The sequence below is a fragment of the Haliotis rufescens genome, unplaced genomic scaffold, assembly GCF_023055435.1.
Source record: "Haliotis rufescens isolate VD_foot unplaced genomic scaffold, xgHalRufe1.0.p SCAF_3, whole genome shotgun sequence".
NCBI lineage: Eukaryota > Metazoa > Mollusca > Gastropoda > Lepetellida > Haliotidae > Haliotis > Haliotis rufescens.
In genome coordinates, this window is record NW_025964001.1 from 55687458 (window position 1) to 55702067 (window position 14610).

The 14610-nt window shown below is 39.7% G+C and overlaps 1 protein-coding gene across 1 annotated transcript; it reads right to left on the reverse strand.

The window, feature by feature from the left end:
- Nucleotides 1-1206: 1206 nt before the first annotated feature.
- Nucleotides 1207-13591, reverse strand: LOC124148724 (golgin subfamily A member 6-like protein 22). Its single transcript, XM_046519981.2, has 3 exons — nt 13412-13591; nt 10932-11245; nt 1207-4376 (listed from the first exon to the last, which is right to left on the reverse strand). The coding sequence occupies exons 2-3, from the start codon at nt 11241-11243 to the stop codon at nt 3279-3281; spliced, it is 1410 nt and encodes a 469-aa protein (XP_046375937.2). The 5' UTR covers nt 11244-11245; nt 13412-13591; the 3' UTR covers nt 1207-3278.
- Nucleotides 13592-14610: the final 1019 nt, after the last annotated feature.

Consider the following 14610-nt stretch of genomic DNA (forward strand, 5'->3'; position numbering starts at 1 on the left):
GATTATTTACAGACCGCCGTCGTATAGCTGTAATATTGCTGAGTGCGGCGTTAAACAACAAACCAACCCAAATAATCTTATACACTGCACTCAATACCAGAAACATAAAACAACCCTACAAACCACACTAAACCTACAGCAAGGACTAACTCTAGATAAAATCCTCAACCCATTAAATAACTTAACGCATTTCAAAACTGTAGGCGTATACCTACTTAAAACAGATCTACTAAACCGTATCTCAAACAACATAAACAAACAACCCTAAACCCAACACGGCTTCCGTAGTCCCCCCCCCCCCCCCCCTCGGCATCCATTCCAAATCTCAACATCTCAAAATTACAATCATAAGCAACCCATAAATCCCAACTTCTGGTGGTTTCACACACCCTTTTTCATTCCCTTTTTCGAACTTCACTAAATGGCCTGGCGGGCCCGTGTGCGAAATACGCTCTCAGTCGGAAAGCGCACGTAAAATCTCTAATGTAAGTAAGTAATACCGCATTATTTACAACTATCTCGGATCTATACAGTAAATGTGCTGTACAATTACGGAGGAACCTCATTAACTCAAACTTCATTAAAACCATGTCTGTTAAGAGATTGAAACATCATGTCCCCGTGTGAAAACTTTATGTACGGCGGGATCTATTTAACCACCTTATATCGAAGCCGGATGAGCCGATATATCGGATAAGTCGTTGTGTTTTACAATTTCACGGCAACAAAGTATTTTGAAGTCATTGAGCGGAATTATCAAACTATTTCGTCTGGTATGTATACCATATTGGCACTAAATACAGGCCAAATGAATAAAATACAAGGAGCATTGACTTCAAACACAACAATAAACAATGCAAAACCATTATACAGAGATTTTATTTCTTTATAACAGAAATACAATGCATTTGTACAAATAATCTTTCAACCGATCAAAATGACCAAAAACATGTATTGTTTTGTATGTGATATTAATGTTCTTCGTGGGAAATAGGTGAGGTGAGGTGAAATGGGGTTTAACATCGCGTCCAAGATTATTGCACTTATATAGCGACGTGCATGCACGTGTATGTGTGTGTGGCTGCTTGTACTAGTCCGGACTGATGCCGATTTATAGTGCTAGCACACTAAGATACCATGCCGCAGTTTAACATACCCCACTCAGACACAGTATACTGACTCCGAGCCGACCAGTCCTTGTTTTAGCCCCTTAATGCCGAGCGCCAGACAGGGTAACAACAAGTACCATCTTTTAACGTCTTTTGGTATGACGCGGCTAGGGATCGAACCCCGGACCTTCTGCTCTCCGGGCAGACGCTTCGAGGGAAATAACCACGGCAAAGAATAAATTACTGTTTTAATAATAATGAAACAAGTGATACTTCAGATTGCCTCCTTGCAGGAATAGAACACCGGGTGATTATATCAGAGGACAGTCACAGCACAATTACAAATACCACTGATTTCAAGGATAATCAACATTAGCACAGCAATATATCACCTGACACTCATAGTATGCTAGCTGCCATGTCAAGGCAGATGCGTGTTGTTGGAATTCTAAATGTTTGTGTAGTTATTGTTTGGCATACAGCTACTTTTACGTGTATACAAAATACAAAATGTGCTTAAATATTTTCATAATTTGTAAACATAAAGAGTGAGTGAGTTGGGTTTTTAACGCCGCTTTGAACAATATTCCAGTTATATCACGGCGTGTGAGCTTGATGTGGGAGGAAAGCCCAAAGTGATGCAGGTCTTAAACGTTTACCACTTTGGTTAAACCCACGAGCACGGGTATGGTGCTGACAAACCTAGAAACATAATCGGGGCGGACCCGGATTCGAATCAACAAGCATAGGGTTCTGGTGTGCCCAAGGTATGCAACTCTGCACAGCGAATCGCTGCCAATCAGGGGGAACCGGGTTTAGACCCCATGATCATAGGTTTCTAGCTTGCCCAAGGGACAAAACTCTGCACATCTACGCTCGTAAAAGTGGCTCCAAAGACGACATGGCCACCCGTGCCCCCAATATGCATAAAGAAATATAAACTAAGTAAACAGTTAAAAATCACGTAAAGGGAACCGTATCGTCTTGCAACGGTAAATTGACGCACTAACGTCATACAATAAGTGCTATTAAAGGATTCATGGTCGCACGTTGACCTGTCCGTCATTTGTTTCGGTGTCCGTCATTTGTCAATCTCATTAAAATCAGATCTTAGTTCTCGCTATCGCTAAACAAAGATGTGAGGACATCCCATTACGGGTCACGTCAGAAAGACCTTTCATCCGACCAATCAAAGCGTCGCTTACCAGATCATGAAGTGACAGTCGAAATTGGTTTTCCAATCATGCAACCTCGAAAACGTTAACACGGGGTATTCCGAACGACAGTTACGGCCCGTACGACTGATTCCGCCATAATTATCGTCTATCTCTCGCTTCCAGTGATAAACATTTGAACGGAGGAGGCGTTGCACAGTACGTGGGAAGCAGTGCAATACAATCGTAACCACATATTAGAAATTCCGGAATGTTGGTTTGTTCAGTTTTCAATATTTTAATCGAGAACTGTATCAACATAATTTTCAAGTGTAGTCTGAAATGGAAATCGCCAGGTTGAAACGAATGCCCTGAAGCTCCAGTCATTGAGTCTTTTAGTCATTTCAGTGATCGGTCAAAGTTAGCGAAAGGTAGTTCTGACGTGACCCGTAATTGGATGTCCTCCGATATTTGTTTAACGGCAGCGAGAACTTAGATCTGATTTTAATGAGATTGGTCATTTGTAGGTAAAGATTTCTGACCGACGCCCCGCGCGACATGCCAGCTGACATGCATGTGCAGACATAGCGACATTATCGATTTATTAATGTCTATCAAGTTAATGTCAAACAATGAATTCATGTTCAAGTATATGAAAGTGTAAATCTTAAATGTGTATCTCTGTCAAACCAGATTGCAACATTTTACATTTACACACGGAACCAAAGTTATCGTATTTCTGTTCACTTAAATTAACTGTATGTATAAAACAAATACTGTATGCTTGTACTTGTCTGAGGTAGACACGGCCAGAGTAACAGGGAGGCAGTCGACTAACGGTCCCCACCCCCGGTCACACTCTATGGTCGATGCTTTCCAGTTTCCCCAAATTAAAGGCACTGTCTTCAGATGTATTTATGTCTTATGTTTGAGCCCATATGGTCAGTTTGTGACCTTGTTACACCACTACTGCCATGACTAAGCATTGCCACGTAATACTATTAACATGACTTTGTTAATAATAATGCCAAACATTTTTGTCCGATCTCTCTGTTTTTCTATTATTTTGTGTGGTTTGATCAAGTCTCCTGTATGTCTGCCCTTCTCGTATGTTTCCCTCCTGCTTCATCTGGTCCATCTCAGCTCTGAAAGATTTCAAGGTCGAGTCGAGCTGCTGCCCCTTGTCCTTCACCACCTTCTCAAGTCGACTTGTCGCACGCTTCTGGGACTCCAGGTCCTTCTGCTGCCGCTGTAACTGGTTGTCCTGTGTTTGAATACGTTCTGCTTGGTGTCCAATGACACTTGCCTGATCATTCAGGCGCTTGCTCTGATCTTGCATTGCCAGCTTCCGCTCATCAGCATCCCTTTGTAGTGATGCTATCCTACCATGTTGTGAATGTAACGTCTTCTGCTGCTGCTCAAGCTTCTCATCCTGCTCTCGAATCACCTTATTTTGTTTCTTGAGTGTCAGCTTTTGTTGGTCATTCTCTAACACCAACGCTCCAATTTGTTGTGTTTGCTTAGAGACATTTTTTTCAAGCTGTTCTATATTAAGCCCTTGTTTTGAAATTAGATCGACTTGGCGTTCTACTGATGAGCCTAATTGTTCTATAGTTTTCGCCTGTTCGCTTATGATCGATTCCGATTTTTCAATTATTATTTTCTGCTGCGTAATCTCATTCTCATGGTATATAACACTTTTCCTTAATTCTGCGATGAAGAGTTTTTGTTCTCTGCACAATTTCTCTAAGTGGGTAAGTTTGTTCTTTAAAGTGTTCACAGTGTTTGCTGATTCCAGTAGATGACGCTCAGATGCTTCACTTTCTCGTTTCAGTTCACGAATTATCTCATCCTTTTCCACAAGCTGATCCTTCAAAATCCTAATCTCACCTTCTTTTCGTTTCATCACATTCTCTGCATCTGCAACGTCTTGGTTGAGATTGTGTATGACATGTACATGATTGGTTTCTGGTTTGTGTGTTTTGACATCAACGAGCCTTTGCTTCACGGTACCAAGATGTCTTTCCAGATTGTTCATGGAGTCTTGTATTTGTTTGATCTCTTGCAGCGTGTTTGAAAACATATCCGCAGTGTCATCGCCATTTCCGCTGCCCTGAAACGTTAGAAAACATCATAAGTCATAGGACTTGTTAGAGGCAGACTATTGTTTCGGTCACTGCTTGAGGGGAAACACGTTATTTTTTGCATATTGTTAAAAAAAATGCCCGTGTGTCCAGCGAACATATTTTACATATTTCCTCGAACTTTTTCCGAGTAAAAATGAATCCATTCGTCTATTTCTATGTTATTCCTCTAAATGGTGGCCTGGGATTTTAATCGAAAAGTGCGTTGTGTCAGACAATTCTTGATAGTGTAATAATGACACTGATAACACTGATAACACTGATAAGAAACGCCAGAACCCTATGATTGTAGGTTCGAATCCCGGTTCGCCCCAATTATGTTTCTAGGTTTGTCAGCACCATACCCGTGCTCGTGGGATTCACCGAAGTGGTATACGTCTGAAACCTGCATCACTTCGGGCTTAAACCCAACTCACTCACTCACTCACTTAAAAATAAAAGAAATTGTCTGCCACAAAATTACTTTGCTGCAAGTTTTTTGCAGGTCGATAGTTATGATACAAAAACATATATGGTTTGCAGTTTCAGCTGAAAAATATGTAAGTTCCATACAAAGTCCTTATACCTATGATCTCGGAATCTAGAAATAATTCTGCTGAATCTACTTGTAAAAGATGTCAGTGTGTCATATAGCTAAGTACGTAGTTTTGTGTTGAAGATAAAAATAAAACTCATCGCAATGAAATATCATACCTATTCTGCGCATGAGGGTTGTGGCTTATGCATGAAAACATTCAGAACCTAAATTTAGGTGAGGTGAGGTGAAAGTGGGTTTAACGTGGCGTCCAAGATTATTGCACTTCTATAGCGACGTGCATGCACGTGTGTGTGTGGCTGTTCGTACTAGTCCGGACTGATGCCGATTTATAGTGCTAGCACACTGAAATACCATGCCGCAGTTTAACATGAATACCCCACTCAGACACAGTATATACTGACTCCGAGCCGACCAGTCCTTGTTTTAGCCCTTTAATGCCGAGCGCCAGACAGGGTAACAACAAGTACCATCTTTTAACGTCTTTTGGTATGACGCGGCTAGGGATCGAAGCCCGGACCTTCCGCTCTCCGGGCGGACGCTCTACCACGAGACCACGGAGGCGGTCCCTAAATTAAGAACAATGCTTTATATCCATTGGCATGTCACACGTCATTGTCTCGGATGACCAGTTTTGCTCAATGCCGCACAATTGCTTGCGGTCAGCTGACATGTCTGTAAATGACACTTCAGTAATGAAACTATGTGTCATATCTATGTATGTAGATCACCTGTACTGACACCACATACTGTTGACGTCATTCAGAATACCACACATGACTGCATGTAAACACGGTTGTTGGTGTACTGCACGTTATTGCTTTAAGTTTTTGTTCACTAAGATACACCCATAATTAAATTATTATGTAATAGTGAGTGAGTGAGTATGGTTTTACGCCGCTTTTAGCAATATTCCAACAATATCACGGCGGGGGACACCAGAAATGGGCTTCACACATTGTACCCATGTCGGGAATCGAACCCAGGTCTTCGGCGTGACGAGCGAACGATTTAACCACTAGGCTACCCGACCCCCCTATTGTTTAATAACATGACATAACGAGTTACAAGTCGGAAAGTGGGACTTTGTAGAAAATGAGTGCAAATGTTTGATGCCATGTATCCCTGTAATAAATGTGAATTGAAGCTTATGAATTTTGTTTTGTGGTCCTAAGATTCTGTAGTTTTAAAATATAATAAGAAGTGAAAACATTTTTCATCCATTTGTTGTATGGTTTCCGCTGCAGATAGCCTACATGTTACAACTTTGTTCCACAAATACCACTATACCACCTTTGAGTGAGTGAGTATGGTTTTACGCCGCTTTTAGCAATATTCCAGCAATATCACGGCGGCGGACACCATGAATGGGCTTCACACATTGTACCCATGTCGGGAATCGAACCCGGGTATTCGGCTAACGCTTTAACCACTAGGCCACCCGACCGCCCCATGAAGCACCAGTATACAGTGTAGCAAATTTAACGCTCCAAGAATAATCAGTCACGAATACCAGCCGAAACAGATTCAATTGGACGTAAAAGATCGACGAACGTTATGAATGCATCACGGAGATTCAGGTGTTCGCGAAAATGGTAAGAAAGTCCATAGGATCTTTGCCTCTTGACAAAGTATTTAGAACTTTTTATTTCAATATATTGTTATATTGTTTGCATATAGCAAAATGAGTTCGTGTAATCCTGGACAATAAATGTATTTTGGTATTGATATACCCTTGTATCCCATTTAAAAGAATACATTAATACAACACACTGATGCCAGTGCATCCATAATTGTTTCATCAATAAATATGTGTTTATAAACTTTTGCACTCTCTGTCACTGTTACCACATAAAAGAATGTTTATTAACTGTTGTACGTAATTGAGTGAGTGAGTTGTGTTTAACGCCGCTTTTAACATTATTCCAGTCATATCACGGTGTGTCAGCTTAAAGTGGGAGGAAACCTCCAAGTGAAGCAGGTCTTAGACGTTTACCACTTTGATGAAACCAACGAGCACGGGTATGGTGCTGACAAACCTAGAAACATAATCGGGGCGAACCGGGATGCGAACCCCTCAATCATAGGTTTCTGGCGTGCCCAGGGGACGCAACTCTGCACAGCGAATTGCGGCGCCTTAGACGACTGAGCCACCCGTGCCCCCTGTTGTACGTAAAGTCACTGAAACAACATAATAATTTGGTTATTAACTGTTGTACGTGATGTCACTGTAATCATAAATAATTTGGTTATTAACTGTTGTACGTAATGTCACTGTAATCACATAATAATTTGGTTATTAACTGTTGTACGTAATGTCACTGTAATCACATAATAATTTGGTTATTAACTGTTGTACGTAATGCCACTGTAATCACATAATAATTTGGTTATTACCTGATGTACGTAATGTCACTGTAATCACATAATGATTTGGTTATTAACGGTTGCATGTAATGTCACTGTAATCACATAATAATTTGGTTATTACCTGTTGGAAGTAATGTCACTGTAATCCCATAATAATTTGGTTATTAACTGTTGTACGTAATGTCACTGTAATCACATAATGATTTGGTTATTAACTGTTGTACGTAATGTCACTGTAATCACATATTATAATTATTTGGTTATAAACTGTTGTACGTAATGTCACTGTAATCACATAATGATTTGGTTATTAACTGTTGGAAGTAATGTCACTGTAATCACATAATAATTTGGTTATTACCTGTTGCACGTAATGTCACTGTAATCACATAATAATTTGGTTATTAACTGTTGTACGTAATGTCACTGTAATCACATAATAATTTGGTTATTAACTGTTGTACGTTATGTCACTGTAATCACATAATGATTTGGTTATTACCTGTTGTACCTAATGCCACTGTAATCACATAATAATTTGGTTATTACCTGTTGTACGTAATGTCACTGTAATCACATAATAATTTGGTTATTAACTGTTGGAAGTAATGTCACTGTAATCACATAATAATTTGTTATTAACTGTTGTACGTAATGTCACTGTAATCACATAATGATTTGGTTATTAACTGTTGGAAGTAATGTCACTGTAATCACATAATAATTTGGTTATTACCTGTTGGAAGCAATGTCACTGTAATCACATAATAATTTGGTTATTAACTGTTGTACGTAATGTCACTGTAATCACATAATAATTTGGTTATTAACTGTTGTACGTTATGTCACTGTAATCACATAATGATTTGGTTATTACCTGTTGTACCTAATGCCACTGTAATCACATAATAATTTGGTTATTAACTGTTGTACGTAATGTCACTGGAATCACATAATAATTTGGTTATTAACTGTTGTACGTAATGTCACTGTAATCACATAATGATTTGGTTATAACCTGTTGTACGTAATGTCACTGTAATCACATAATGATTTGGTTATTAACTGTTGTACGTAATGTCACTGTAATCACATAATAATTTGGTTATTAACTGTTGCACGCAATGTCACTGTAATCACATAATAATTTGGTTATTAACTGTTGGAAGTAATGTCACTGTAATCACATAATAATTTGTTATTAACTGTTGTACGTAATGTCACTGTAATCATAAATAATTTGGTTATTAACAGTTGTACGTAATGTCACTGTAATCACATAATGATTTGGTTATTAACTGTTGTACGTAATGTCACTGTAATCCCATAATAAATTGGTTATTAACTGTTGTACGTAATGTCACTATAATCACATAATGATTTGGTTATTAACTGTTGTACGTAATGTCACTGTAATCACATAATGATTTGGTTATTGACTGTACATGTTGTACTTAAAGTCACTGTTACCGCATGCAGCTTTGGTTGTCTAAAGTTGTGCTTCAAGTCACTGTAACCACATAAATAATTGGTTATTACGATTCTATTTCAAGCTACTCGACGACAATGAATGATTACAACAGCCTTCGTAATGGAGGGTTACTTCATCCGAAGTATAATGCTGAACATCCAGAATCCAAATAAACTGAGTCAAATTAAAAACTTCACATTTTTAAATGTAATCCCATATATGATATACAACGGACAAATGTATCAGAGAAGGTAATTTTTAATCATTAATCACCATGTGCGTTGACAACTGCCACACAACGCCTCCGCATTGACCTTGTGATGCTTGTGAACACATGATTGGGAAGACGACGCCATTGTTGCTGCACAATGGTGCCAAGATCTTGCAAATTCTGTGGTTGGTTCTGGAGAGTGCGCAGACTTCTGCCAAGAGCATCCCAGATGTGTTCGATGGGATTGAGGTCGGGAGACCTTGACGGCCAGTCCGTGACGTTGACTCCCGCATTCTGCAGGAAATTCCTTGTCACAATTGCTGTGTGGGGTCTGGCATTGTCGTGTTGGAAGATCAAACCGGGTCCATGTGCTGCAATAAAAGGCAAAAGTTCTGGTGCCAGTACCTGGTCGCGGTAAGCAGCAGCGTTGAGGTTGCCACGGATGACAAGAAGCCTGGAACGTGCATTGCCACAGAAAGCACCCAACACCATGACACTTCCGCCTCGAAATCTGTCAACACTGGGCGTAACGTTCATGACGGCGCCTCCACACCCTCGCCCTACAATCAGTAAATCGAAGACGACTTGATTCCAATCCTTCTGAGTCCATCGTAAGTGTCGCTGTGCCCACAATTGACGTTGACGTCTGTGTAATTGAGTCAGAATCGGCCCGCAGTATGACCGTCGTGCATGAAAGTGAGCAGTTCTCAGACGGTTTCTAACAGTTTGCGCACTCAGTCTACCCCTAAACAGTTCATTTCTGGTTGATGTAGCCGTCAAAAATCGGTTACGGAAGTGACGTAAGACAATCTGACGATCCTCTGCATGTGACGTCACACGTGGTCGACCTGGCCGAGGGCGATCAGCGGTGGTACTCGTTTGCTGTAGACGCGTCTGTAAATCATAAACAGTCCGTCGACTACAACCCATCGTCCTTGCGACTTCAGCTACGGACGTTCCCGTCTGCAACATGCCGATGGCACGTTCACGTTGCACATTTGAAAGGCGAGGCATGACAAATGGCCGTAATGACTTTTGTTTTCTTGTGTTTTTCTTTTTTTGTTAATGAATGCTAACAAGTATGGCTGAAAACACGTGCGGTATTAGGGCCACGTGACCAGTTGCACGTGAAAAACAATTTTGCCTTTATAGTGCTGTGCACATGATTTTGATCGATTCACCTGCACAAAAACGGGTGTTATCTGAAGACAATACGTGGCCATTACTGTTTAAATACACAATAAGGGCCCACAATGATAACTGGTCAAAATGTTAAAATTTTAGGATTGTGAATTTTTTAATTTGGTTCAGTATATATTGCAATCTAGCTAAATTGTGTTTTAGGAAACTAGTTTGTTATCACCAAAACAAATAGTTGATTGTTTTATCAACACTGAGCAAATATCTCAATTTTTCAAGCGATCACTAGCAGGGCATAAAAATCCCAAGTACAAATAAATATTTTCCTTATGCAAGGGGACTATTTATATATAACTAAAACTGAGAATGAAGTTCTTCAAACAACAAGTAAATATGCTGTTACAAATACGCGAATTTATTATTTAAAATCATCCATCCATCATATTTGAAAAATGAATGTTGCGAACAATGTGAAAAATAATGTTGTTCACTAAATAGATGTGGCATACAAATTTCAAACATAAGATGAAACTCATTATGACACAATAACCATTTAACCCACTCTGTGTGCTGGATGGTCATAGGCAGGCAGCAATTTCATTTGCGATACTTAATATTAGAAACTCGAGTAAACGTTAGCAAATGTTCGGAAAAATAATCATCCACTCTGGGAAATTGATTAATCTTTAATTCACCCAATACAATTCAAATATCTAACAGAAATGCATTTCATACAAAAAAGCACCACACAAAGAAAAGCTAATACATAATAAGATTCGATTATCTTAAATACATACCACCTCTTTGCAATCCTCTTGCAATTTCTGTGAAACGTGGGGGTATCCTTTGGTCTCTAAAGCGCCAATAAAACTGACAAAAGCTCCCGTTCCTCTCTGCAGTAGAGTTTCTAACAAGCAATGATTCCTATCACTTTTTGTTTTATAACTACGGATGAGTTGTACATCTTCCACACTCAGGGTCGCTGTCCCTATGAGCGAGTCCACCAAGTCCATCGCTTCTATTTCATCCTTGATGAAGACCCAGTTGTTGCTGATGCAGAGGTCATGATGAGGGAGCATCTTCCCCTTAGTCATCACATATCGAGCCATCTCTGAAAAAACCCCAAAGGTAATCATTTGAGTCCTCACATAAACCAACCGTAACCATAGTACCATTGAAATTCTTGTAGAGTTGTTTGTTGCTTAACGCAACCAGCAATATTTCAGACCGACGTCCCGAAAACAATATAATCTGGATAGATAAACAAGTGATTAAAAGAGTGAATAAGTCAACATTGTCGGGGTCCGATGAAATGTAATCAGCTGAGTCGCCGAGCTTGAACACCCGAACCAGTTTTATCCCCTTTTACGACAAGGACTGCCTCCGTGGTCTAGTGGTAGAGTATCCGCCCGGAGAGCGGAAGGTCCGGGCTTCGATCCCCGGCCGCGTCATACCAAAAGACGTTAAAAGATGGTACTTGTTGTTACCCTGTCTGGCGCTCGGCATTAAAGGGCTAAAACAAGGACTGGTCGGCTCGGAGTCAGTATACTGTGTCTGAGTGGGGTATTCATGTTAAACTGCGGCATGGTATCTCAGTGTGCTAGCACTATAAATCGGCATCAGTCCGGACTAGTACAAGCAGCCACACAAACACAGCGACACGATATTTATGTGCAATTGGTCCCGGTTATCATATAAACAATTATATCCTTGATATCCACGTTACATGTCTTTATATCAATGAGTTAACATATCTTTTTTGACCGTCTTCGTGGTGTAGGGGCACGGTCGTCTTAGGCGATTCGCTGTGCAGAGTTGCGTCCCTTGGGCAAGCCAGAAACCTATGATTGTGGGTTCGAATCCCGGTTCGCCCCAATTATGTTTCTAGGTTTGTCAGCACCATACCCATGCTCGTGGGTTTTACCGAAGTGGTAAACGTCAGTGACCTGGGTCACTTCGGGCTTTCCTCCCACATTAAGCTGACACTCCGCGATATTACTGGAATACTGTTAAAAGCGGCGTGGATAGAGTGTCAGCCAGGAGAGCCGAAGGCCGGTGGTACAAACTCCTGGCCACATCATACCAAGAGATGGTACTGTTTGATAGTACTTATTGCTATCGTGGCCGAGAGCTCGGCATCACTGCGATAAAAATAGGAATGTTCTGCTCGGAGTATAATGTCTCTGAGTGGGCTGTCCATTAATCTGTCTTTCAGACCCATGGTCTATTCCAGCACTCATTCCCTTCTCCGTCAGCCAATGCACCAACCCTTCTTAGCTCTAGCTCTGAAATTGAGAGACTTCATGGTTTCTCAATACCCGAGTGATCCCTTATATAGTTGTTTTATTTAACCTTACACATAATTTATTTCAGGGACTGTAGTCTTGATGCTAAACTGTCGCATGGTATCTCGGTGGCGAAGCGCTATAAATCCGTACTAATACAAGCAGCCACACACAGAGATGTGTATTCACTTCGCTCTACGATAGAAATAGTTTAAGACGCGATGTTCACTCCCACTTCACTTCACATGTAATATTCTGATAGTAGGTGTATGTAAAACCACCTCTTTCAAAGTATATTTATATCTACCTCTATTTTAACTGCAGAATATTTGTTCACTTTTAATCTCTGGCTAAACTAGCAGCAATCGCCAGTAACTTGTGGAAGTGTAAATCCTGCTGGGGAACCATGCAGGTAGCAGAGATACCGTAAGTCCCCTTTGTCCACAGTATGGTGATTGTAACCTTGTTGCTGGCGATCTATAGCCCCATTTTTATATTGTGCCGTACCTCAATAATCAGATATTTTTAATGTTCTACAACTAGTTTTAAATCAATCTGTGATATATTGCTAATTATTATACTGTCCCTCGTCGACAGTCTTTATAACTATTGTATAACTTGTTCAAGTCACATTATGACTGAAATATTGCCAACGTGACTTTAATTAAACTCACTCACTGATAGTAGGTTGCAATTTACGTCTACAATATTTGAAAGAATAATGGCCTAAATAACTATGATTTCTACCAAAATCTTGGGTACTTTAATATTACCATTTACACAAAATACATTAAAACGAATATTACAAATTAAGTAAGTGAACAAGTATTGTAAGCGTGTTTAATACAACGACTACAACATTACCTGGATAATCGTATACACAAGCTATGTGGATGTAAACGTTTAAGGTAGTTAATGAAATTCGAAATATATTCGATGGTATACTAGTGTACATGATTTACCTAAAGCCGGACTTTCAATTACTTACTAACCTGCAGACGAATTCCAATATAGCTCCTTCTCGCTGCAGGAATCAGTTGCTTATATTATCTTGACAGAGTTGGGGTCTTGCTTTACTCTGGTAGTCTAAATAAAAACATGACAGAATATATCCTGGGAATTATGGTGACGTTTTAACAGTTCAATGAATATTACATTTTAAATCCACCCGGGTCAATGATGACGCACGTAAGGCTCGCTTCAATATGAAATCCTTTAGTGTGGCACAATGAAAATGGTTTAGTAGCTATCTGTCAACAACTGTCGAGATCCGCGATTAAGGACATTGATATTGTGCTTTGCAGGAGAGCACTAAAACGGATATGTTGGAACATACATCACGCATGCCTGGGTATGTATACAGGCACGACATGGTACTACTCTGCAATACGTGACATATATGGAGAGCACATGCCATGTATGGAAAATGAAATACAACATTAACAGCATTCTGTGGGCGTTTTTGGACACATATCTGAACAGACGAGAGAGAACAGCGAACAGGAATAACGAAGAGTGTTACATTAACAGATTATATATTAAATTGTCTTGCAAGGATCGGTTTCTTAGGGAGTGAGTCTGTATGGTTTTACGCCGCTTTTAGTATTATTCCAACAATATCACATCGGGAGACACCACAAATGGGCTTCACACATTGTACCCATGTCGGGAATCGAATCCGGGTCTTCGGCGTGACGAGCGAACGCTTTAACCACTAGGCTACCCGACCGCCCCTTCTTAGCGAGATATAGGAGGATTATAACTAAAGTTTATTGACCAGATAAGACTTGCCTTCCCTTTTTCAAGTTCAAAAATATGTATAACAGCAGAGGACTGACATTCTTTTGCACACAATATACCCTTTCTTATTAAAGATAATGTACAAAACACAATTGATTCAATGCATAAAATACATTGAATTGTTATCATATATTTGTGATTGGGAAGATCTGTTGTATAAAAGAACAACTTAAAAGCATATCTTAAAGCCTACGTGATGGAAACAAATAGAACCACTCTACTATTGTTTTATTTTTGTGTATTTCTTATGATACATTTACATTTCATTGCTTAATCAATATTTATAATTTTATCTATATTTTACTTCAATCTTTCACTATTTGTATTCGTTCGATAGGAAACGATGTATATAAGATAAGCCATTGTCCTTTACAGGTAATTTTTATGAAAA

Excerpts from the sequence above, each read along its gene's own strand:
- LOC124148724 (XM_046519981.2), bottom strand. The coding sequence starts at position 11,243 with ATGGCTCGATATGTGATGACTAAGGGGAAGATGCTCCCTCATCATGAC. Across the intron at positions 4,377-10,931 it reads AAGAGGATTGCAAAGAGGTG|GGCAGCGGAAATGGCGATGA; the intron begins GTATGTATTTAA and ends CTAACGTTTCAG.